This window comes from Carassius gibelio, chromosome A11 (genome assembly GCF_023724105.1).
Source record: "Carassius gibelio isolate Cgi1373 ecotype wild population from Czech Republic chromosome A11, carGib1.2-hapl.c, whole genome shotgun sequence".
Taxonomy (NCBI): Eukaryota; Metazoa; Chordata; class Actinopteri; order Cypriniformes; family Cyprinidae; genus Carassius; species Carassius gibelio.
The window spans coordinates 11,995,657-12,021,224 of NC_068381.1; the positions used below are offsets into that span (position 1 = coordinate 11,995,657).

The 25,568-nt window shown below is 37.3% G+C and overlaps 1 protein-coding gene across 13 annotated transcripts in view; it reads right to left on the reverse strand.

Annotated features, from left to right (window-relative positions):
- Window positions 1-25,568, reverse strand: part of LOC128022371 (liprin-alpha-2) — an 81,572-nt gene that overhangs the window by 17,483 nt on the left and 38,521 nt on the right. For 10 of the 13 annotated variants that reach the window (XM_052609859.1, XM_052609857.1, XM_052609851.1 and 7 more), the window contains 8 exons: window positions 14,363-14,464; window positions 13,414-13,578; window positions 11,886-11,960; window positions 9,706-9,789; window positions 5,607-5,828; window positions 4,445-4,591; window positions 3,088-3,222; window positions 1,595-1,678 (listed from right to left, as the gene is read on the reverse strand). In XM_052609859.1, coding sequence (XP_052465819.1) covers window positions 1,595-1,678; window positions 3,088-3,222; window positions 4,445-4,591; window positions 5,607-5,828; window positions 9,706-9,789; window positions 11,886-11,960; window positions 13,414-13,578; window positions 14,363-14,464 — 1,014 coding nt within the window. The remainder of the gene's footprint in view (window positions 1-1,594; window positions 1,679-3,087; window positions 3,223-4,444; window positions 4,592-5,606; window positions 5,829-9,705; window positions 9,790-11,885; window positions 11,961-13,413; window positions 13,579-14,362; window positions 14,465-25,568) is intronic. The other 3 variants (XM_052609858.1, XM_052609855.1, XM_052609854.1) reach the window with 1 other exon arrangement.

Genomic DNA, 25,568 nt, shown 5'->3' on the forward strand with positions numbered 1-25,568 from the left:
AAAAGTAGAGTTTAGATGCAACCCTAATTAAACACACCTGATCCCACAAATCAAGTTCTTCAGGCTTATTTGAAAACTATATTTCATGTGTGTTGAAGAGGGGTTGTAACAAAACTCGCCCTCCATGAATTGAGTTTGACACCCCTGGATGCCCTCTGGAATAATTTTTTTATGAACCAATAGAGGGCAGTATTACACCCTGGTGCACTGTGATCATATTCTAGGAGTTTTATGTCTGATTTTTTAAATATTAAAACACATAGATGCCTCTGAAAGTTCACATTTTGCTTCAGTGTTTAATTCTAATTTCTCACAGTTTTAAGGGGGTTTCTAAGAGGGTTCATTTTGTGATAATCTTTCTAGAAAATGAAGAATGACGGTCCTTGGAGTTGAATGCAGGGGTGGTGACTTTTAAACACAGTTGCGGTGGGATATGGGCACTCAGTTGCCTGGCAACAAAATCTTAATTTTCTTTTGGTGGCAGTGGTCTTTAAAATGTAGTCAACACAAAGAATTGTGACTGTCGGGAAAGAACTGGAGCTAGTCTGAGGTGTAAGTATCAAGGTTTAATTAAGTCTGAAGGAGGATAAGGACTCTCTTTGACTGCTTTAAGTCATTACAACCATCAGCTCACACACAGGAGGAAATTAACCATGCATGAATTATTCAAAATCCAAATATAGCAGCCAATTACAGCTCTGCTCTCACTGGGGGTGGGGAGATTCATCTGTAAGATTGGCTAAACAATTTCCCATATTCTCAGAGCAGCAGCATGCGTGTGTATTTGTAAAAGAGTGCTAGCTTATCAATATTTGTGTGCCTCTGTAGTGTGTGTAAAAAAACACACAAGAAAACACATAGCATAGGCTAATCAGAGTGGTCAGCCCTCTGAGTCTCTACAGTGAGTTCAAACACACCACCTGCAGGCCTGGTCAACACGTCTTCCACACACACACACACACACACACACACACACACACTATGAAATTAGGACCATATACTAATACTGTTTTAATATAATTGTAATTAAAATCCAGACTATCCTTCAAACCCAAACAAAAAGAAAAGAAGGGTTTTTACTGTTTTAAAATAAAATATCTGTCACCAAGCTCGACTGACTCCTATTCTATTGTTAAAATATTCTATTGTTAAATAATATCAACAGATCATTTTTTTTATAATATACTAGTAAATGTTAAAATAAATGCATAAATGCAAATAAATGAATCCAAATATAGCACTATGGACTTTTTTTATTTTTATTTAAGAACAACTGTTAAGTCTTTTCCCTAACAGGAACCATCTAGTAGATGGTAGGTTCATATCAAGTTTTGTGGAGACATTTTTGGCCACACATATGAACATCCACACAAAAAACACTGAGAGTCTCAACAGTGTTCATTCTTATGTGCACTTAAACAAATAACCTCACGCACACAGCGTAATGAACCAAAGCCATTCACACTCTCCCATTTTCTCCCTTCCATCATCCTTCAAGCGATCTCATCTTTCCACTATCCAACATTCTTTCAATCAGTGACACACTCTGCACCCCTGTTTTCTGTTGGTGTCGTGGCCCCAACCCGGTCCTCACCCTGCCCAATTCTTGGTTCTTCTCTTCTAGCTGGGCCTCCAGTTGGCGTAAACGCTCCTCGATATTTCCATGACGCTCCTCCGCCTGCAGGAAACACTGACATTAGTGTAAAGAGCAACAGCAGGGCTAAAACCTTCAGATTAGACCCTTCGCATTTCAGAAAAAAGAGGTTTTCAAAATGAAAATAAGGCTATGAGGCATGAAAGTACTTTTTTTTGTGTATATTGTTGTATAGTTTGGCTTCTCTGGCTAATGTCTATATCCCAGTGATGGCATATACAGTAAATGGGATCTTAGGAAGGATAAAGTCTCCATCTGGTTTAAGGCCAGCCATGGATCTGTATCATAGGTACATGAGGTGTATGACAGGATGCCACTGACTGAGAATGATACAAGTTGCCATTTTTAATTATCTGCATAAGCGAGACTATAAACAAAACCCCACTGCCTCTCTGCCACTCTGACAAGACATTTGGCTGCCTCAGAAAAACACTGTCATCCACAATTCTCGCTGATGTTAAGATGAGACGTGACTGCTACAGAGTGTGGATTATCTAAACTGGCAAGAGATGGAGATGGAAGTCTGTAGAAGAGAAATATCTGCTCTACCTATGTTTGATGGCTGATGTTTTATTATATCCAGTAGAGCTGTAATTTTTATTTATATATTTTAGTCTTTTTTGGACACTTAAAGGACACTACTGATGGGAAAAAGGGTTGGAACAGTTTGAAAAAATAATGACTTCCATGGAGCACCCTGTCTCAGTGCGTCGGAAAACACATTGCCTCACACTAGGCTTCAGGTCCGATACCATATTTCAGGATTCAGATTTTACTTTGGACATCAAGTGGAAACACAACACCATAAAAACCCAATTTAGACAGTAAATTCAATTAATCGCTCAATTAATCAATTACCACAACTATCCAGTACAGGTCCAAATTATAGGTCCAAAAATATTAACATGATATATACAACAAGTGTAATTTATCCATTAAGCTGTTATGTCTGTCTTCAAACACATTGTCGTTAACTAAAATAAATCTGAAATAAAATAAAAAAACTATTTTAAACTAAATGAAACCTATTGCATTGGCAACTAACTAAATTAAGTTTTAAAGACTGAAATAAAAAAAAATCAAATAGAATCAAAATAGAAACATTAACAAACTACAAAAAATAATCAATTTAGAACGTACCAGCAACCCAAATTTGGGTCTTGAGTCCTGACCCATCATAGAACTTTTAGATGTTTCTCTAAATCATGTCTCAGTGGGCTAAAAAGTCCCACTTTTTAAACAGCTTATGTTGCTCATCTCTTATCTAATCCTGCTGTGTAATCTTTTAGTGTCAGTTTCCGTCCTTCTTCACCTTATCATGTTGTTTCATCACCGTCTCAGAGGGTGTTTTCCTCACAGAAAATAATCTTACGAAGTGACACTCTCATTTTTTTTCCTGCTGCTGTTGTCTGGAGAAATGATTGAGTACTGGCCTTGGTGAGGGCGGCCACTCTCTGGGCCAGTTCAGCCTCCACCTCGGGCAGAGTCTCTGCCTTCCTCATGGTCTGCTGTAGCCGCTGATCCGCCAACTCCAGCAATTCCTGAAGGTGTCGTACCTTCTCCTCGCTCTGATAAAAAGACATGCGCACACAAACAAATAAGACAGTGGGTGTACATTCATGTAAACAACATAAACACCCCAGTTTTAGTAGAAAACACAGATATTATATACCCAGTAGATGTATTACATGGTAAGACCCACACAAGGTTTCAAGGAACTCAAAACATAAACACAAAAGAATATATACCATAAATGTGAATAGTAAGCAGCACACATAAAATACAAAACAAATAAGTGCACATAAAAACAATCTACCAGTGTACTAACACACACAAAATACATACACTTGATTAATTAGCCAATTCCAACATTTTATTATACGCTCCTGTTCAAAAGTTTGGGGCTGATAAGATATTTAGGTTTTTTGAAAAAGTCTCACCAAGTGCTCACCAAGGTTGCATATATTTGATCAAAAATGTGCATATATTTGATCTGCATTTATTAGACCAGTCTTCGGCTTTACATAATCATTCAGAAATCATTTTAATATTCTGATTTGATGCACGATAGATTTTTCTTATTGTCAATGTTGAAAACAATTATGCTGCTTAATAGTTCTTTGGAAACTGTGATACAACAACATTTAACTGAATACAAACTGTTAGTAACATTATGAATGTCCTTACTGTCAATTTAATGCATCTTTGATTAATAAAAGTATTAATTTCTTTAAATAAATACATCTTACTGACCCCAAACTTTTTAAGGGTAATTTACATAAATCCATTCATATCAATATGATGTAATGCAGTTTTTCATTCTCATTTGCTTAAACAGGACCACTGCAAATATTCACATGCCCTGGGACAACATTTCATTAGGTCTGCCCAATTCCCCCTGGGCCCAATAAGTGGGGGAGTGCAAACTCACAAACTCATGCTGTCTATACAACACCAGATGTCCTATTTATTTCTCTCTTTTGATATCACCAACATCCATGCAAGTTGGGAATCCTCTTTCTTTCTCCAGCTGATAGATCTGGATATTAAAACAGGTGGGCAGTACCTGCTTCCTCCCAGCATGCTGAAGGATTCTGAAGTATTCCAACACAACTTTGCTGTTTTAAGGTGAATTAAACCCCTCTGACAAACACATGCCCTTCACATGCACACATGCAGATAAAACATGACTCTCAGAACTGCATTATGGGACATCTACTAGCACTGACCTACAGCTCATACTAGAAATGAACTTCAAATCAGCACAGGCCTGATTCAAGGTTGGCGTACCTGTCGGTAAAGTGAGTCCTTGGTGGCCAGCTCGTTCTCTAGCTTGTCGTTCAGGTCATGGATTGAGGTGGTTTCTCTCTGAGCGGCCAGGTAACGTTTTTCTAACGTTGTGATTCGCTCCTCCATGTCCTCCTTCTGTGCCATTGCCTGTTGAACAGGCACATAGTAAGAGAAAACAAAAACTAGGGAATAATTTAGTAATAATAATTTAGGTAAAAGGTGCTAAAAGTCAGCATAAAATAAATAAACCCTACAAGCATCTTATTGTTCCAATTGTAAATGCTTCATCCATGAATGACTTACTTATTTATTTATAACAGACTTCTCTCTGGTGACATATGTTGGATTTCTTGAATCATTTAGCTCCCTTAAATCCCGCCCCTTTCTTGCAATCGATTGCGAGCTCAAATTTAGATCTGCCTCCATCCATCAACAACTGATGGATGGAATTTTGACAGTTTTTTACATTTGGATGTGCATTACAATATGAGAGAAATAATAATAAAAATAATCTGCCACTACTTGTTACATCGTAAATTGATATAATTACGAAAAAATTTTAAATTAAAAAAATCTCCTTTTGTTACAAAACAATATGAAAAAACAAACAATCTTTTAAACTACTCTTTTCAATAAAATGAAAGATGAAAGAATAAGGTAACAATATCAAGCTCGAACCACGACAAAATAAAAAATAAATAAATAAACTGACAAACACCATAAAATAAGTTTCTCAAGTCACTGTATAACTTTGTGTAAGGAACACACCAAAATTGAAGGTTATTTATTCACTAAAATGCACCTCCCTTGCTGTGGCAATCAATATTTAAGGATTTTGTCACATTTGGTTACAAGACAAGTGAATGTACTTCAGTTGTATGGAAAAGAACAGCATGAGCATTCTACAAAGCATCATCTTCGTTCCACTAAAGAAAGTGACACTGATATTTAAAGGGGGAAATGTTCCTTTATATACCCTAAAATGTTAGACCTTGTCAAGGAATGAGTCACAAGTGCATTATTTGTAACCTTCTTTTTCTCAGCAAAAATAAAGCAGAGCTGAGAAAACAACCTCACTGCCTGATGTTTTATCTTCCCTGAGACAAGTCCTCATCAGCTTGTCCTCATTCTGTCCCTTTCCTCTTTCCCCAATCATTCTAACCTCGCGTATGTCCCTCTGGTGTTTGGTGCTCAGCTCCTCGCTCTTCACTAGATCTTTGCGAGCCGTAGCCAGTTCAGTCTCAAGCTCAGACATGCGATTGGTCAGGCCGCTGATCCGTTCTCTGTTTTGGGCCAGTTCCTTATTGGCCTTATCCAAAAGTTCCTGCAGCTCCAGAGACCTGCTGGTATCGTCATGGACATCGATGGAACCATTGGGAAGCCTCTGTCACAAACACAACGAAATGTTAGTGATGCAATGGAGAGCTAGTTGAGAACTTTAAAACTTGTTTATCGGTCCCCTGATTTCCACTTAGGGTCCCAAATAAGCTTCAGAATGCCAAAATAAACTTCTAAATGATTTTCAGAGAGGCAAAATATGCTGAGTCAGAGTCTGAAGAACACACTCAGCAAGTTAAGCAGCTTGACTTCAATTATGGCCTCAGGAGTTCAGAGGTTCTCTCGCATGCATCATATTGTGACCGTGCATTTCATCCATCTACATTATACAGCTGAACAAATTAAATCCTCCAGACTAGTGATTTTGCCAGCCTTTAAACCCAGGATTCCTCTGCACATTACTGGAGAAAAACACAACCTGGGTTAGATGCATCTTTTCCCCCAAAACCGGTTGCTTTCGTAAAACCAAAATGTCCAGTTTGGACATGAATGCAGACATGGTTTTATGTTTACGTGGTGCAATGCAACACAAAGACAGTACAAATCATTATAATCAGTAATAATGTCCCCACTTAATGCTACAAATGCCTCATTTGTAATGGGTTTTATTGTTTTTGCCTCATGACACAGGGACTTGGCTTTACAGTATGATGAGGGGCAAAATTATTCTGTCACATGCTTGAGGCATTCGGCCAAACATGGTGCACTGGATAGCTGGTCAATCAGTGTACACCTTGCTTTTCAGACCAATGAGCTTTGAAAAAATCGGTGTGTTTCAGAAATACGGGGCATAGAGGAGCAACAATAATGTACAGTATGTGGAAAGAAAGAAAGAAAGAAATGTTGTGGAAATTACACAGATTTATATTCACAGAGTTTCACTTCCACATGAAAAGTCCACAAGGCCCATAGTTAAAAACACCCTCATATGCTGTGATCTTTCGCTTCCTTGGCTTTATCAGAAATTTTGCAGAAGCCTATCGGTCACTCTACTGGGAGTCCACAGAAAAACCCACATCAGCCTCTGACAGGCTGAACTTACAGTAGCTTTAAGTATCTGATGAGCCATGAACCACAGGGACTATCAACCATATTTCTGACCTCCAGGGAAGCTTGAGCCAGCTCTCCAAAGAGACACACAGTCTGGACCACATCTGCCGTCTCTAACAATTTCTATCTATTTCTGTCTTCTTTCATCCTCTCCATCCAGCTCTATATGATTCATTGTTTCTAATCACACATGCAGTTTGAAGTCTACTGTACATTTACAAATAATACATTCCAGCTAAATTTGTACATTTCACATGAAAGGTATGTTTGGAAAAAGCCTGCAGGCCTCTCATTTTCGTTCTAAGGTTATGAAACACAACCTTTCAGGTGCTAACAACTCCCAGCAGAAACCCACCAGAACATGTTTTGCTCTTGTTTGCTTATTAAAATAAAATGCTATAAATTATAATAATAACCATCAGAGAGATACCAGCCCTTCCATTTTGAGAACCTTGAACTGACTTTAAAGACAGACTTTCATAATGAAACCACAATCTAATATCTGCGCCCAGACTAATTTTGTGTGATAAGCAAATTGATAATGATAATGCATTGAAAAAATCTCTTACTACTGAAGATCAATCAATAGCACATCTATAAATAAAAGGTAACGTGATATTTAAACTATGAACCATGGGATCAAAGATTAAGAGCAATTCACGATTCTCCTATAGACCAGACTCCTGCTGGCTGGATGACTGCTAGAAGTGAGTCACACTCAGAGACAGGAGACAATTTAGCAGCCTGTGCTGAAGGTTGAAGGGCAACTTGGCGCATAATCAATGCAGTTTATTTCTCGGTAGCAAAGAAAATACCATCTGTGAGAGAGGTATTAGAGCAGGAGGGATCACTTTTGGACCAGTGCAAGGTGGAAGTAACAATAAAACCTATGGGGTCTCTTATGTCTCTTATGATTACTAAGGCTGCGTTTATTTGATCAAATACAGTAAAAACAATAATACTGTAAAATATATAAACTAGACTTTTCTATTTAAAGGGACACTAAGTAGGAATTACTCCCATCTAGTGGTGAAATTGTATTTTGCATTCAAACTAATTTTGCTCTCCAGCGCCTCGCTTTTTCAAATGCGCGTTGCATCTACGGTAGGCGATATGTACCAAAAAGCTTTGACAGGATGTCTTCTAATAGCACTTCGTCGAGTTTTCCTTCAGGTGAACAGGTGTGTTATTTCAAACAAACTGCAACATGACAACTAACAAACGAATGTTACAGTATGAATTACTGACTGTGGAAAACATGAAATATTGTAATTAGTAGTTATGTCTAATTTATTCGTTATATTTTCTGAATTATATGCATTGTTAGATATAAAAAAAATATTATAATATAGATTGTAACACTGACTTACCTGTCGAGAAGAAAACTGGCCACTTTAGCGTCTCTTTTGAAATGTTTATCAAGCATTAGCTCTTTTCACCTAGAAAAAGCTTCCCCGACATTAACTCTTGTTTTCTGTAATCTACGGTCACGTTTCCTTTTACGTTCTATTTTTGACTGTTTTGGCGACGATGTTTTCTTCTCCTGTGGCGCGGCATATGTATGGTCCATAATAAGAATGCAATCCAGACTTTTAAACTTGCCGGTGCAGTTTCAAGCGCCTCTCACTGCTCTGCACCTGCGTTTCTGGCTCTGACCGAAAACGCGCTGTGGAAACGCGTTGGCTTAGTACTTTTTGTCCCTCTCTACTATTATAGTTTTGCAAGATGGCGGAACTACATGGAAGCCTCCGTCGACCTACCCGTCCCATGTATATAAAGATAATAAATTCTTCATTTACAAGGATTAGTTTAAACATTGGCATAGGTATTTGTACACCATTGAGGGCATATTTATGAATAAAAATATTGATTTTAGATAATAAAATACCTAAAAAGTTACTTATTGTCCCTTTAAATATATTTAAAAATGTAATTTTTCCTTTGATGGCAAAGCTTAAGTTTTAGCAAACATTGTACCAGCATTCAGTGACACATGATGCTTTAGAAATCATTCTAATATGCTAATTTGGTGCTCAAGAAATATTTCTTAGTATTATCAATGTTGAAAACAGCTGTGCTGCTTTCATAGTTTTGTGAAAGCTGTTATACTTTTTTTCCAGATTCTATGCTAAAAATAAGGTTTTATTTGAAATAGAATTTTTTTTATAACATTATAAATGTTTTCACTGTCACTTTTGATCAAATTAATGTGACAAGACAAAAAAAAAAATCTTAATGACCCCAATTTTTAAACAGTAGTTTTCTTTGGCATGCCGTTTGTACTGTCAGAAGTGAACATTATAATTTACCGACTGATGTACAGAATGTCCTGATAAAGATTTCGCTTTAAAAGCTCATATCATGCATTTCGTTTTTTACTAATTTTCTCCCTCCACTTATAACGTTAGTCATGATGTCATTTTTTGACCCCCATAAAACATTTTCACTTACTAAAATGTTTTCAGAAATGTACTTTCGAATGCTTTAGCACACAAGGCTATTTCTGTCACATCCTTGGACATTTGTGTTGCGTTTTCATTCCCCATGTGCTCCGTGACCTAGTTTTCCTCAGTTGGCCTGATTAGTTCATTCTGTTCACCTGTCCTTGTATATCATCTCGTTTTCTCATTAGTTTGCCTGACTTTGTAAGCCTTCAGTTTCTGTCTACTTGTCGTCAGGTATTGTGAATGTTGCCCCTACAGGTGTCTCCTGCCTGTCTCCTGTTATTTACCTTTCTGTGGATCTATTAAAGACTTTATGAGTGGATCTACATCCTCGTGCGTGTGTTTAGACCACGTTATGTAACAATTTTAAGCTCTATCTTAAATGCAAATTTACGTTAATCCAACTTTAAGTAACTACATTACATGTACCTTCCATGTAGGTTTAGAGCTGTCCATTCTGTCCACAGCATCCCCATCCACTTGTCCATCCTTTCTCTGTCTCAACATGACCACCTAGATAAACACACCAAACAAAGCCACTCTATAAATGTTTTAAATATGTCGAACTAACCTACAGATTTTATGCTACATTAACTGTGGCATAGCACATAATTACTGTTCATGAAGCACAGCAGAGGCAACAATAAACTTTTTTTTTTTTTTCAATTGCACTTTATGTAGATGTACATTTTGGGTAATAGTGCGATTTAATGGTGTTCCTTTTAATAGCATTTGAGTGCTGTTCCTGTCTTCTTAAGGCAGGCGAGGAGTCTTGTGGGAGATAAGATTATACAAACTTCCCATTTTGAGGAATTAACTTATCATTGTGCTTAAAAGCCACATGTTATTAAGGTATTAATGAAATACTGGTGGGCCATTTGCATTTTAATCCTCACATATAAGACTCACTGAATGTGAAAATCAGAGGAAGACAATTAAAATATGTACACATCAATTTGCATGGCAGTATTTGAATAAAGGGATGTGATTTACATATTCACAAGGCTCTCTTTATTACAGCTCGTTTGTATTGGAGTATTAGAGGAGGCTGACGAGAGGAGGAGTGAGTGACACTGCTTCTTAAAAATCCCTCAAAACGCTCTACTATATGGGAGCAGCATTCAAGACAGCTACAAATAGACTGAAGAATATGCAGCATTACAGTCTATTTATCTCTGGTAGGAGGACAATAGAATCAGGTTTGGGAGGAAGAATGAAAGAAAATTAAATTTTTAGACTTTTATGACACACAATCCACCACAAGGACCAGTTAACTTCAAGTTATGATGAGCTTGTAGATTGGCAGTTTCAAAGTTGATTCCCCAACACTGGTGATGACTACTTCCTTTGTTTCCTTTGCGCATTAGGTCCTGTATGTCCTGAGACAGCATAAAATCGTCCCGCTGGTCTTAATGCAGCATCATGACACCCAGAGGCCACCTCACATCCCGCCTCTGCAGTGCGGACTGCAGCCAAAGACTCTTCTTACTCAGCGGATGATGGAAAAACAGCTTTTTTTTTGTCAGTGCATTCAAACATAGTGACTGACCCCACTAGACAGTTATGAATGATGTGATGATTTATTCAGTGGGAGGGTGTAAAACTAGAGCACTAAAGCATGCAGCACTTTTTTAAAAAATAAAGGCCATCTATTTTACATATTAAATATGTATTTCTTATTATAAATTCAGTATATGTCTCCCACTTGAGGTTTTTAATTAACTTTTAAAGGGATAATCCACATCTTTGTAACATAAATAAATGTGTATAATTTTTTTTTTCATCCATTGAAATTCTATGCAATAAATGTTTCTGATTACAGAATTGTCATATACATTTTTAGGTGAACTAGAATTTATGATGCCAATACTGGACAGTGTTGTCGATGGTCGCATAATGTAGTTTGCGCAAAGTCTCTTAATCTGCAGTGAAATGCCGCAGGCAGTTATTGCAAATAGTATCTTAAATATATTCTCATATTCTAAAACTGGATGATGGGCATTTTGTAAAAAACAAAAGCCATTTATGCTGCGGTGTCCAGGGAGCAGTTGGGGGTTCGATGTCTTGCTCAAGGGCACCTAAGTCGTGGTATTGAAGGTGAAGAGAGAGCTGTACATGCACTCCCCCCACCCACAATTCCGTCCGGCCTGAGACTAGAACTCACAACCCTTCGATTGGGAGTCCAACCCTCTAACCATTAGGCCACGACTTCCCCACTCAATTACTTGTAATTTACAAATAATGAGTGGTATGTGAAATGTATATTTGATTTTATTCAATGTTACATAACCAGTTAAATGAACATGAATTAAAAAATAATAATAATAAAGCATTAGAAAAAGTATGAGGTCACACAGAAAACAATCAGAGTCTACAGTTAAACCCGTGAATTATGATACTACAGTATGTCAAGTGCATTGGCTTTGTATGAACTCTCAAAAGCATGTGTGTAATGGAAACAGACAGTGTGTATTCCTGCATGGCTTGACAGCAGGGGGCAGGTGCTCATCAGACAGATGTTAATGAGATCAGCAAATACATATCATTGTGCATACATACTTAAACACACACACACGCAAAAAAAAAAAATAAAAAAAAAATGGTCGTACCTCCTGACTGGCGGCTGCCAGCTGTCCTTCTAATGTAGTCACCCTTTCAAGAGCCACCCGTAACCTTTCACGCACCTGTGCACATGAAAAAACAAAAGAGAGATTAATAGCAAAATGTATACGTGCCAAGACAGCACCCTCAGCATTGATTCTTGCAGTCACGAGCTACTACTAATGTTACATAGTCTTACATAGCCATGACTTTACTTTTTTTGAAAAGCATTCATTTGTTTCTTTAAAATATTACAAGTAGAGATGCATGACAGTGTGATTGTCACATCGTGATGGCTATTATTAAATTAGATAAACATAAGCTTTACTGTTGTAGTTCATAATGCTTTTCTTAATTTGTTTCAAGCATTTGAGAGCGGCTTGGTTCATTCACTGTTAATCAAGCCGTTCTGAAACACTGATTTGATGTGAACATAGTGCCAAATTTTAGTCTGACCCTATAATAATAATATAATAATGGAGCTCTGAAATTATGATTCACCATGGCAACAGCATCTGACGAAAAGAAGTCTGCACACTACTGAGTAATAACTTTAATTCTTAATCACTATAATATCTTTGATATAGTTATAATATCAAAGGTAAAATGTGTCAGTAGGGTAAATTATTTAAGTGATATTAATTTTCATGTTGCCTGTACCATTTTCATGGTACAGGCAACATGAACATATAAACATGAAGTATAAAAACATAATTCAATCAGGGTAAAGCTATAAACATAAAAGGTTCATGAGTGTAGGATACATGACTTTACAAGCATTTGCCATATTATAAAAATATAATTCAGTGTCTATTTCAGTTCGCAGCAGCTTTTTCCACAGAGTTTAATGCTCTTTTCACATAATTAAATGTTATCTAATCCAAACTGTTGCATTTCTTAATTAGAGTAATAAAATGAACATTTGACTTCTACTCCAATAGCAAGAAGGCTCGAAAGAATATCGAAGAACAGATGAAGAGGAGATGGCCACAATAGCTGCACTACAAAGAAAAACTTTTCTTACTCAGTATTTTTGTCTTGTTGTTTCCAGTCAAAATATCTAAAGATTAAAGAAAAATTACATAAGGTATTAAGTCTTTGAAGTGTATTTTTCTTATTTTGCAAATTACCTGCCAATGGGGTTAAACATGTTTTCTTGTTTCCATTTCCATTCATATAATTTTTTCTTGTTTTAAGTAAAATGCACTTAAAAATATACTAACAATATGCATTTGATTGCAGCATGAATGAATAATTGAATGAGCAATTTAAACATCGCTTGCTCTTTAAAAAGGGGAGGAGACCATAATAAACTCTGAATTTAATAATGTAAACCTGCTCCCGACCAGGTTCACAGAGTAAGTTACCATGAGTAAAAGTTACCTCTCTTTCAGAAATGGGATTGACTTGCCTCCGGTGAAAATTCATGTATTTTTCTTATCGCAATAAATATATATCACAGGAAAACAAAATATAGGAATGTCAGTTTTTTCCATTATCGTGCAGCCTTAATAAAAAGAAGAAAAATAAACTTACTTTTTCATCCAGAGCTTTATGATGCTCAAAGAGGGATTTCAGAGCCTTGAGCACCTCCACCTCACTGGAAACCCCGGACGGTGGGGGAGCCTGCCTCTTCACCACAGTCATCCTCAGGGAACGCTCGTGACGTGACACCAGACACTCTAAGTGCTCCAAAAGAAGCTATAGAACAGCAAAAATGCAGAAACACACAAGCACATGCTAACTCATCTATCGATTAGTCTTGGATCACATTACTTCATTTGTACTTGTTCTATACATGGTTACTGCTACTTATAAGCTCTGTATAGTAACATGTAATGGCCCAGTACATTTTTAAAATCATTCATCAATGTAAAATCATTAACATTGGAAAAACACGTCATAAGCAAATTGAGCTGGCACTGCGACTACAAGCAAATCTGCAAGCGAATGAACATCTTCTACAATGTTCAAGACAATGAAGCAGCATGAATCTCCCAATGGAGAAATGCGCACTTCCTCTTCTCCCCCGCATCACTAAAGCTGTGTGAAAATCCTCTCCGTTCACACAATCTCACACCGTTGAGGTTGATGTTTGGTGAAGCATTTACGTAAATATTTTACCACCAAATATTTTTCAGGAGAACTAATTGACTATTAATAATAATAATTATAATAATTCCTTACATATGTTTAGCGCTTTTCTAGGCACTCAAAGTACTTTACATTGTCAGCAGGTAACTCCTCATCCACCACCAGTGTGCAGCATATTATTTTCCTTTTTTTTTAATTCTAAAATAATTTATATTTAATTACATTTTTAAAGACCTGACCTAAAAGTTTAAAACAGTACATAATGATGACTTATGCTACTGATAATAATGAAAAGCACCAAACAAAATACTGGAACAAAACACAGCAGTCTGAACTGTACATGCTGTATTGAGATGTCTGGTCACTGTAACACACACAAATATATACTCACCCTGGTATTATTCCTCTCTGCTTTAAGCTCAGATATCTCCTCCTCTTTTTCCAGAAGCTGCTCTCGACACAAATTCAGCTCCTTAGTCAGGGTAGCAAACTCCTGAGAGAAGAGAGAAAAACTGAGATGAATTCATCAATTTGAAATAAACAATGCACACTAACATGGCACTGTTACAGCAAACTAATACACAACACCCCTAATGTGCTTTGACCTGTTTGTTGTTTTTTATTCAGAACGATTCTTCCAGTACAATACGGATCTACTCCGAATGATAATAACTCATTCATAGATCTCGTTTTTGCATTTTCTTTCAAACATATTCATATTATGCTGTATGTTACTTACTGATCTATCTTTACAGTCTCCCTTAAATGGCTCAAGGGAACACAAGAATGAATTGTCATGGCCCATAGTGCTCCAGAGGTAGTAAAGCTTCAAAATCCTGATCAGACAACTACTGGCCTTTTGTTGATCAGGGCCACTTTAACACAAGAGCACACAGATGGATGGCACTCATTTTTAGATTCAGATATGTTTCAGTCAGCCAGCACAAACACCAAATCACCAGTCACTTTGTAAGAAAACAGCACACATTATTTCGTTACTTATACATATTACTCACGTTTTTTTTTTATTCACATATAAGTGGTCACATGTAAATACACTGATGGTTTTGACATCATAGTCATAATATTGGAATGAACCATTTCTGTGTAACGGTGCACATTCACCATTGCGCTGCTGAATTTCACATATGAAAATCCAGTCATTTCAAAGAAATTCACACGATTGGGGATTCTACTCCACCCCGGATTTTCCACACAAATTTACTTTGATCACACCTTTGACCTACGTCAAATTATTTTGTTTCAAAAGTGCAAGAGAAAAGTTGTGCTTTATGAATACACCCTTAAAATAGACAACACACAGCCTTTAACAGGATAGTTCACCCAGAACCGAAAATTCTGTCAGCATTTACTCTCAAATCTTTTTCTTTCTTCTGCTGCTTATGCTGGTAACTAAAAATGTTGACGGTAGCCATTGACTTCCATAGCATTTTTGGACTTCCTATCCTTGTAAGTTGTAACTAGCCTGAGACTTCACTTGCGAATCAATGAGATGAAGCTATAACAGCAAATGAGCCACTTTATGCAATACATCCCACTAACATTAACACTGCTCATTTCTCTAGCAGCATGAAGGAAGAGACACTCTTGAATTTCAGCTTTCTGCCTCTCAGTCCCACCGGCATCTGGGCTGCAATCTTGCGTGGCTCAATTGCTTCATTCTCTGAAGTGCCCTGGCTAGGCCTCTGGCATTAATCCCATTTAACCCAGCTGTTCATTGCAGTCTTTTGGGAAACTTTCAGGGCACTGTTGAAGCATGTCAACACCCCTCCTATTTCAGCATACATGCATTCATACGCTCTTTAATTCAAGTGCACAAAATACTAGGGGGCTGAAAAAAAGAGCCACATGGATTTTCCGTAGATGGTGAAATTAAGAGAAGAACTGTCGTTTACGCTGTGGCAACAGGGGAATATGAAATTATTCTGCAATGGTGGAGCATTAACAATCCTAGGATGGATGCGGATGGGTTTAAATCTTAAAATGTCTTAAATAAAATAACCTCAGCTTTCAAAATAAATCACATGGATTTACCAACCAGGATCACATGAACACAAACGCTTTCTTAAAGAGATCTTTCTGCCATTCTTTACTCAGCAAGCTGTTCCAAAGAAGATATTTTGAGTTTCTCAATTTTCTAAAAACAAAATCTCGTTTTTTAATCACTGGAAGTCAGTGGTGTCCAGTAGTGTTGTTCTGGACACCACTCACTTTCATTATGTGGACAAAAACTGTTGAAACATTCCAAACAGCTTCTTTTGTGTTCCACAGAAAAAAAAAAAAAGAAAGAAATTCATACAGGTATTGAGAATGATTATATAATGAAAAAACATCCTTTTTGGGTGAACTGTGTCTTTTTGAGCATTACATCATCCATCTGGAGGCCTCTCTTCTGTAAATCATAATGACTCTTGATTCTTGCTAATGAAGAGATGACTGCACTGACAGTGAGATTATATATATAGTTTTCAGGTTATTGGGTCAATGCTATGATTTCCATGCTAAATGAAAACTATCGAGGTCACACATTGTGTTAGTGTGCAGTTTTTCTGCTTTTTGAATAACACTGCTTGCGTTCAATTAATTTTTTTCTCACAGAAGTGGATGAATAGGCAGAAAGCAAGTTCAAATCCACCAGCAGACGTTGGATCTTCCCGCCAATCATTACAGGAATCTAAAATGCCGAATCTGCGCCGATGTTTTGCATTTGAAACCCAGGATTATATTTATATTGTGACTTGTGAGCATGAAAAGCTGAAATCCCTCCAAGTATCTGACTTACTTTCTCATCTAGAACTTGGGGTACTGCTTAAATGTGGTAGCAATAACCTTTTCAGCTCACCCCAACAACTATCAATGCAAGAAATTTGTCTCTTTGCAAAACACACGCACAGACACACATACACAAAGTGGCACAAACAGATATGAAATCAGATTGTGCATTTGATTCATGGTACTTCCAAATGTGGTTCTTAACTTGTTACATATATGATATCTGGTCATAAACACCTGAATCGGATTCTCATATTAAATATTTTCATGCTGTGTAAATGTGGGATGTGATAACCAATAAATGGTCAGTTCTGCACTTATTAAGTTAATTTAGGTATCACAATATTAAACTATACAGTATGAAAAGTAGATATTAATTTTATTTTCATATTTGCTAAATATTACATTTAATGTTATTATTAAATTACTACTGCTTTTAAAGATTAACTTTAGGTGCATGTTAGATGATGGCAAGGTAATCTCAGAGTAAAAATAGGGGGAATAAGCAGGGTTAATGAAATGCCCAATATTAGTGAATAACCATATGGTCCTAATATACTGTGCATCCCTTATCCCTTATATATATATATATATGCATACTAAACAGCATACATTACATACACTACAATGGTGCCCTCAAAAACTATTGGTGTTAAAAAATAACATTTGCAACAGCTGTCATAACTATATGCCATTTACAAGCACAGAACTATGAAAACTTTCCAGGTAAATGCTATGTGAAAAGCAAATCAGTTGTACTGAGACATAATTCACAGGCTGTGCCTCTGGAAACACTACTTTCATTTATGCTCCACTGTCTGTCTTTGTGTTTCAAAACCATTTTATCCACAGCGAACATTTTATCACCAGCATAATCACCATTTTCCTGAAAAGAAAGGAAGGCATGACAGGATAGCAACACTGTTAATTATACATCCTTTTTTTATGCACATCTATCATGTAAAAACAGTGAGATTATAGTTGTTAGCTGATGAGGGGTGAGCTCTGTTCTGTATCTTTTTGTCTCATGAGAACACTAAATGACACTCTTTTTGCTGCCTATTAGCTCTTAAAATGCTGGATACAAACTATACAACTCTTATTTTTCTGTTATTTCGATTGGTTCCTGGCTTCCTGCATTATTTAAAACATTTTCTAGGGCAAAAAAAAATGCTATCAAAATGAGATCTTTTACACGGCAGCTAAACTCACTGTTAGGGTTCCTCAATGTCAAAATGTCCTGCAAAATGTGATGTACTGATAAAAGAAAGAAAAATCCAGTGTCGGACAGCAGTGTGACCTTGTGAGACGGCTGTCAGCAGGTGAGCATGTTGAGCTCAGACAGCTCCAGGGATTTCTCTGTGTTTGGTTGGTAAAAGCCTTGGGATTTAGTAATGGAAGGAATACTGCCAAATACAGCAGCGATTCTGAGCACAGGATTAAGTCATACTGCAGTCTGCATTACTACAAGCACCAACAGACGACACTCACACAAACAAATCATAGAAACACCACAAATGGTTTCCATAGCATACTATAGGTTTAACAGCATATTAAAGGGGGGGTGAAATGCTATTTCATGCATACTGAGTTTTTTACACTGTTAAAGAGTTGGATTCCCATGCTAAACATGGACAAAGTTTCAAAAATTAAGTTGTACGTTTGAAGGAGTATTTCTGTTCCAAAAATACTACTTCCGGTTTGTCACAAGTTTCAGAAAGTTTTTTTCGAGTATGGCTCTGTGTGACATTAGATGGAGCGGAATTTCCTTATATGGGTCCTGAGGGCACTTCTGCCGGAAGAGCGCGCGTTCCCGTATAGTGAGGCTGAGCACAGACATTTCACTGATCAGAGCGAGAGCATCGCGAAAAGTCACAAAAGAAGTGCTGTTTTTGGTTGCCAGGGCAAGACAACCCTGCACAGATTACCAAAAAAAACAGCATTAAGGGACCAGTGGATGGAGTTTATTTTTACAGAGCATCAACGGAGTTGTGCAAGTGTTTTTGTTTGTTCCCTGCATTTCGAAGATGCTTGTTTTACAAAAAAGGCCCAGTTTGACGATGGATTTGCGTATTGTTTATTTCTTAAGGATGATGCAATCCCAACGAAAAAGGGTCACGATTGTGTGTTGGAACCGCAGGCGGTGAGTAAAACTGCTTCAAATATCTCTGCCTCCTTGTTAGTGCGTCCGCCTCCCATGCCGGAGACCCGGGTTCGAGCCCCGCTCGGAGCGAGTCGTTGCTGCTGCTGCTCTCGTTCAGTTTCAGCCTCGGGATCTGATTCTGGATCATAAATAAACGGCTGAATCTGACTGTAAGCCATGGTTTGTTTTGGATGATGGTTTTTCCCTCACGATAATGTCACAGTTTCCACATGCTCTCAACGCAAAAGCCTACTGGCGCTCGTGATTCTTTAGCTCCGCCCACACGTCACGCCTCCAGCCGGTCGTGTTTTTCCAGGAAAAATCGGTACAGACTATCTTTCTCTTATGAATATAATAAAACTAAAGACTTTTTGGAGTTATGAAGGATGCAGTACTACTCTGTAGGTACTAAAGATTAACAGGATATTGAGTGAAAACGAGCATTTCACCCCCCCCTTTAAGAAACTGTTGTATGATTTGACACCTGATAACCTTTAGTTAAAAGTTATTTTGTGCTTCTTAAACAACTCATATGACAGTGGAGTGTATGCCTAACTTATATTTTAACATATTTTGTAATGTTCACAATGGCCGCTCTCTGTTGTTGACTGAGACAGATCAGTCAAGCCTTTCCTCAATGAGCACATTTACACACACACACAACAAGAGCTAATCTCTAGCAAAAATCAGCTCATTAAAAAACTTTTTTTTTCTTGCATACAAATGAGTTAACCAAAATTCAAGAAAAACTTGTTAACATGAGATTGTGACACAGTCTTGATGTCACAATCAATTGTGTGCATATGTAATAAGTTTTCTTACATCATTCATTACTGGCTTTTCTACAATAAAAAAAAAAAAATGTGGTGTTGGCTTAACCATAACCAGTTTAAGATGCAAATGTAAATGCACTCGATGAAATAAAAAAGAAGAAGAAATGTAATATAATTTACATGAATATATGTAAAAACAGGACTTGTGAATCAAGAACATCATAAGACTACATAACATAAATAAATTAAATGTCAACATATGAGGTGTTTTGGTGATTGAAAGCTCAAGTCTTTAATATCACACAGGATTTTTTCAAGCATGATTCTAATTTTCTCCTATTAAATCTTTATATATAAATTCAGTTTAGACAGCCAGCCCACAGATCAACTGACCAGCTCAAAACTGCCGTAACTTCATGAACTTACATTAGTTATTCTGAGCGTAAACAATGTTTCAATGTTTCTACTTATACTAAACTTACAAGCAGTATAATTAGAAATGTTTAGGCTGTGCCATCTTTCCAACCCAATCTCATAGGAGAACTGAACTATTTTGAGAGGTGGCAATTTCACATGAATCTATACAATGTGAATCATGCAAACGTACAAATGTATGATTTTTATTTAAAAAAGGATTAAAAAAAGTCCATCTCATCTAACCGTCACTGGGGTGTAAGCAGAAAAGACATTAAAACACACAACTGAGATTCTATAAATTTATATGAATTAGCCACCAAATTGCCAGCATGTAAAACAGTTATGAAATGTTTTCCATTCTGAACTGTGAAGTTCTAAACAAGAAGACAAAAATGCTTCATACCTTGCAATCTTATTTATTCTCATTGACAAGTCAACCAAACAATAAATGAGAACTTTTTTTTTAGAAAGCAAATAAGATGTGATAACTTAGAAATCATTATGATTTCTTTACACAGATAAATTAATCCAACATATAACAATAATCGAACTGAATAAGTCAATACGTCTGGAGATGGGAAGGAGATTAGAGCTATAAGATTTAATTAACCACCTCAAGCTATTAGTGAGATGGCTATTTAGCACAATGTACAGACGGTCAGCTCATACTAACAATCTATTCCATCTTCATTTTTCCCAGTGGGCGTCTGCTTTAATTAGCTTGTTTACATGCTGGAAGTCATGTGAAATATGATAAATTGTACTGTAAAAACACAGGTGTCTAAACTCCATGGTCTATCCTTTCAATGTACACCTTTTTAGCAAAGTGTGTACTTGAACAGGGTGAATATATTATATCACTTTAAACAACTGAAAATCTTGACAGTCCATCTCCAGTGGATATTCCAGAGCACAAAAAGCAGACTGAATCTGTTGGCTTGATGTTGATGGGTTAGTGAGGCCTGATGTTAAATTATTTCATACCACAGCTGCTCGCTTTGGCTCATCTTCCCCTTGGCCCAGTGCAAAGAAGGAATTTTGGAAAATATACAGAACCTGATGCTCAATTAGCTGCTAATGGATTGATTCCTCTAAAACACAGCTTCTCCTGTGGGATCGGAATGGATTAGGGCCATGCGCTTCCAGGGCTGGATTCACTCAGGCAGAGCGCAGAGAAAGGCATGATAGTTTTGGACAGCAGTGTTCTAAACACCAACAGGATGCCTGTGGGCAGTGGAACAGGTGAGGCAGAGGCGAGGGGTTAGACTGTTAGAATGGCATTTACTGAGCTCATCTTAGTTCCAATGCATTCTGAATTACTGCTGTGGGTCAGTACTCATATGGCATAAATTTCAAATGATCAAAATTTTTGTCAGATAATGACATCCTGCAGATTCACAGCTCATTTCTTAAAGCGATTATATACTCAGCATTTATAAAATCTACCAATAAGGTTTACTGTATATAAAACTTAATAGTTTTTGTCACTTAGCTCAGTTTTTGACAGGACACGCTGAAAGCAAATGACATGCGAAAGTATAGGCAGAGCAGTTAACGCTCAGTCGACTGCAGACAGCATAGATGGTTTCATTGACAAACTGATGTGAAAATTACACCAATCACTGCAGTATTTAAACTAAAACATGCAAAATATGCACAGAAAATAAAGGACACTTTCCTTCCTGATTGGCCATAACCCTGACCTGATGCAAAGACTTCTGTCCAGGTCAGGGTCAGAGAAAAGTTCTAAATCATTGGCAACAGGAACAGGTTACTATAGTGAAATAAACTAAAACCAAAACCATGGGGGGGGGGGGGGGTAACTGAAATAATATATATATAGACCATTACACCACATCTCTAACTTGCCTGCAGAAATTATAATTTATAATATCAAATGTAAGCCTCTAGTCTCACATTTGAATGCAGATTTATAGATTAAGTATCAGATAACACTGAGAATCCTAGAGCTGATCTAGGATCAGATTTTGTTCCATCACTACTGATCTGGATACATGCTAAAGAGACTCAGCTGATCAGAAAACAGGATGCATATGTGAATAGAAATGAGTGTTTTCAACACCTCCACTTCCGTCTGAGGTGTGATATCAGTACCATGGTAACGGTGGCTTGAACTCATCTGCTGTTATCAGCCCTGCCAATGCAGCAGAGAGCGACAGCTCCCTGAACTTTCTGTAGCAGCCTTTGACACTAAACTACGCCCTAACATATACAACTGGGCTTAGAGTCTCAGCAGATGCCACAATTCATCAATTAACTGTCTAAAGAGACCATTATGATATAAATATCAATTACAACAGGCTCTTCTGAATATTTTATTCTGATTGGTCATTGGTATTCTATAGTATTATCCAAGGGAACCAGTTTCCTAAACAGCTGTGCTAGTGTGATGTGTCTCATGTCACTCTGTCTCTTTCTTATCACATTCTTTCTTTCTTTCTTTCTTTCTGCAAGGACATTATCAGTTTTTAAATTTTTGGGGGGGGTTAATAAGGACAACATACACTCAGATAATATCATCTCAGTTACATATGTAACCCTCGTTCCTTGAAGGAAGGAAAGGAGACGTTGTGTCAGTAATGACCAATGAATTGGGATCTCTCTTAGAGAGAACAATCCACTTCGAGTGTAACTAAATGAGCCAATGCACATTGGCATGCGATGATTGCATCCAGCTGTCGCTGATCACATCATGAGCATAAAAAGGCAGCAGGTGCAATGCACACTAGGTTTTTGCTGAGGAGCCGAGCCAATAACCCGGACACTCAACGGTGGTACAGCAGCTGTGGCGACGGGACGTGACATACTTAACCGAGATATTCCCTTTCAGTCTGTCACTCTCGACGTCTCGTTGGCAATGACTGATGAATTGGGATCCCTACCAAAAACCCATGGATGCTGCCCCTTCCAGTATCCTGTGTGAGCCTTCTGTGCCCCTTTTTCAGTGTAGGCTGGGGCTCGCAACAAGAAGGCCAGTCACTGTTGTTGTAGCATTACAAATATCAGTGAGGTGGCACGAGTCAGCACCCAGAATGAGGCAACACTTCTAGAAGAGTGTGCTCACACCCTGAGCAGGCAGGGCAAACCCTGTGCCTGATAAGCCAGGGCATCTACCATTCAGTGGGCAATCCTCTGCTAGGAAAAGGCCTCCGTAACAGACAAAGAGCTGATCTGAGGTCCTGAAACTTTGCGTCCAGTCTACGTACCATCCTAAGGCTTGGATGGGGCAAAGCAAAGGTAGGGCTGGGTCTGCGTCCTCCGGGGTTGCGCTTGCAGGCTCACCAACTGATCCCGAAAGGGAGTAGTGTGAACCTAGGGCACACAGCCAGGCCAGGCTTTAGGATTACCTGGAAGTCAGCAGTCCCAAATTCTAGGCATGAATCGTTGACCAAAAATGCGTGCAGGTCCCCTGCCCCTCTTCATGGAAGCCAATGCAAGCAGGAGCAGTGTTTTCATTGACAGAAACTACAGCTCAACTGACTCAAATTGGCCCTGCTGTAGTGCTTTGAACACTAGAGACAGGTCCCAAGAGGGTATATATGGGGTCTGGGTAGGATTTAACCTTTTCGCCCCCCTAAGGAACCTGATGACAAGGTCGTGCTTAGAACTTAGAACCTGCACGTTCTGTCCATGGACCAGAACAGCTTCCGCATATGACAAATATCAGAAGTGAGAGAAAAATGTTTATTACATTGAAATATGGATATTGCATGCATTCACTACAGAAGGCCTTTATTAACCCCTGGAGCTGTGTTGAGCACGTTTTATTATGAATGCGCATGCTTTATTTGAAGACTTGTGGACTGTTCAACTGCAACACCCGCTGACTGACAATAATAGAGCTTGAAATAGCCAGGGACATTTTTAATATAACTCTTACTGTATTCGTCTGAAAGAAGAAAATCATATACACATAGGATGGCTTGAGGGTAAGTAAAACACAGTCTAATTTTCATTTTTAAGTGAACCAACACTTTAATAACAATATATATTGAGAGACAATGTAACGTGCAAATGAATTTCAAAGCATGCTCAGTTGCAAAACAAATTAAAAATTTAATTGAAAGGAACACATTATTATTATTTGTTGTTGTTGTTGAAAAAGCTTTTAAAATAGTTTACCCAATTTAATTATAATTATTATTTTTTTATTTTTTTATCTGACCATCCTGTTGGGTTTATTTTGCTGACTACATCACCCCTCACATAACATTACACTACACTGAAGTCAATGCATCATAAATGTTTAGAACCATGCAGTTCAGTTATTCATTCCTTTACAGATCTGCCAAAAAATGTAATAATAAAAAAAAATTCAGAATAAAGTGTTGGTCTGTAAAATGTCAGAAGAGGCAGGCACCCGATAACTGAAAAAGGTTTTGGCACAGGGCCTCAAGAATGAATCAGTCTTACACAAATTTAATTAGGAGCAAAGGCAACAAAAGCTAAGTTGACAAAGTGCCAGGATGAACATTTACTGAAGTGGCACATTCACAGACACAGGGACACGGCTCAATGGGACCGGTTCTGATCCTACAGCCCAAAGCAGAGATTACAGAGACAGAGACAGATATTGACAGAGAGAGAAAGAGAGGATAAGAACAGAAAACCACACAGACAAAGAGGCCACATTTACACTGTCAAACAACTCTGATACAATTCTGATAGTTTCATCTAAATCTGGCATAGATCAGATCTTGTCTATTTGAATCCTAATTCAAATGTGACATAATTAGAATACTTAATATTAAAATATTTCAAGATTTTTCAAGATTTTCAAGAATAAATGAACACTTTCATTCATGCATTAAGTTGATGAAAGCTGATGGTAAAGAAATATTACTTTGGCTCTTTTACATTTACATTTTTAAATAAATGCTGTTCTTTTGAACTTTCTATAAATAAAAAATCCTGTTAAAAATATATCTTGGTTTCCAGAAAAATATTAAAAGCAGTTCTGTTTTTAACATTGATAATTCTAAGAAATGTATCTCGAGCAAATCATTATATAAGAATGAATTCTGAAGGATCATATGATACTGAAGACTGGAATAATTTTGCTGAAATTCAGCTTTGTCACCCAAAGGAATACATTACATTCTATAATTCCTTAAAAATGTTATTAAAATTTTTACATTTCACAATATTAAATAAATGTAGCTTGGTAAGCAAAGAAATTCCTCCAGTAACATTGTTTCAATGGAAGTGTCTAAAGTTTCAAATAAATGTGAAAAAAAGAATAAAACTAACTAAGCAAAATAAAAATAAAATGTTTGGCAGATAAAAATACTTTAATGGTTTTTATCCCAGTGTGTGCAGAAATTTTAGTTTCAGCAAAAAATGTGTGTATCACTACTTAAGACTTAAACAGATTGGATAAATTTGGACATGTGTCAAAATATTGGATCTGTGCTGTGAAAAATGTAGCAAGTGAGGTACAGTAAGACAAA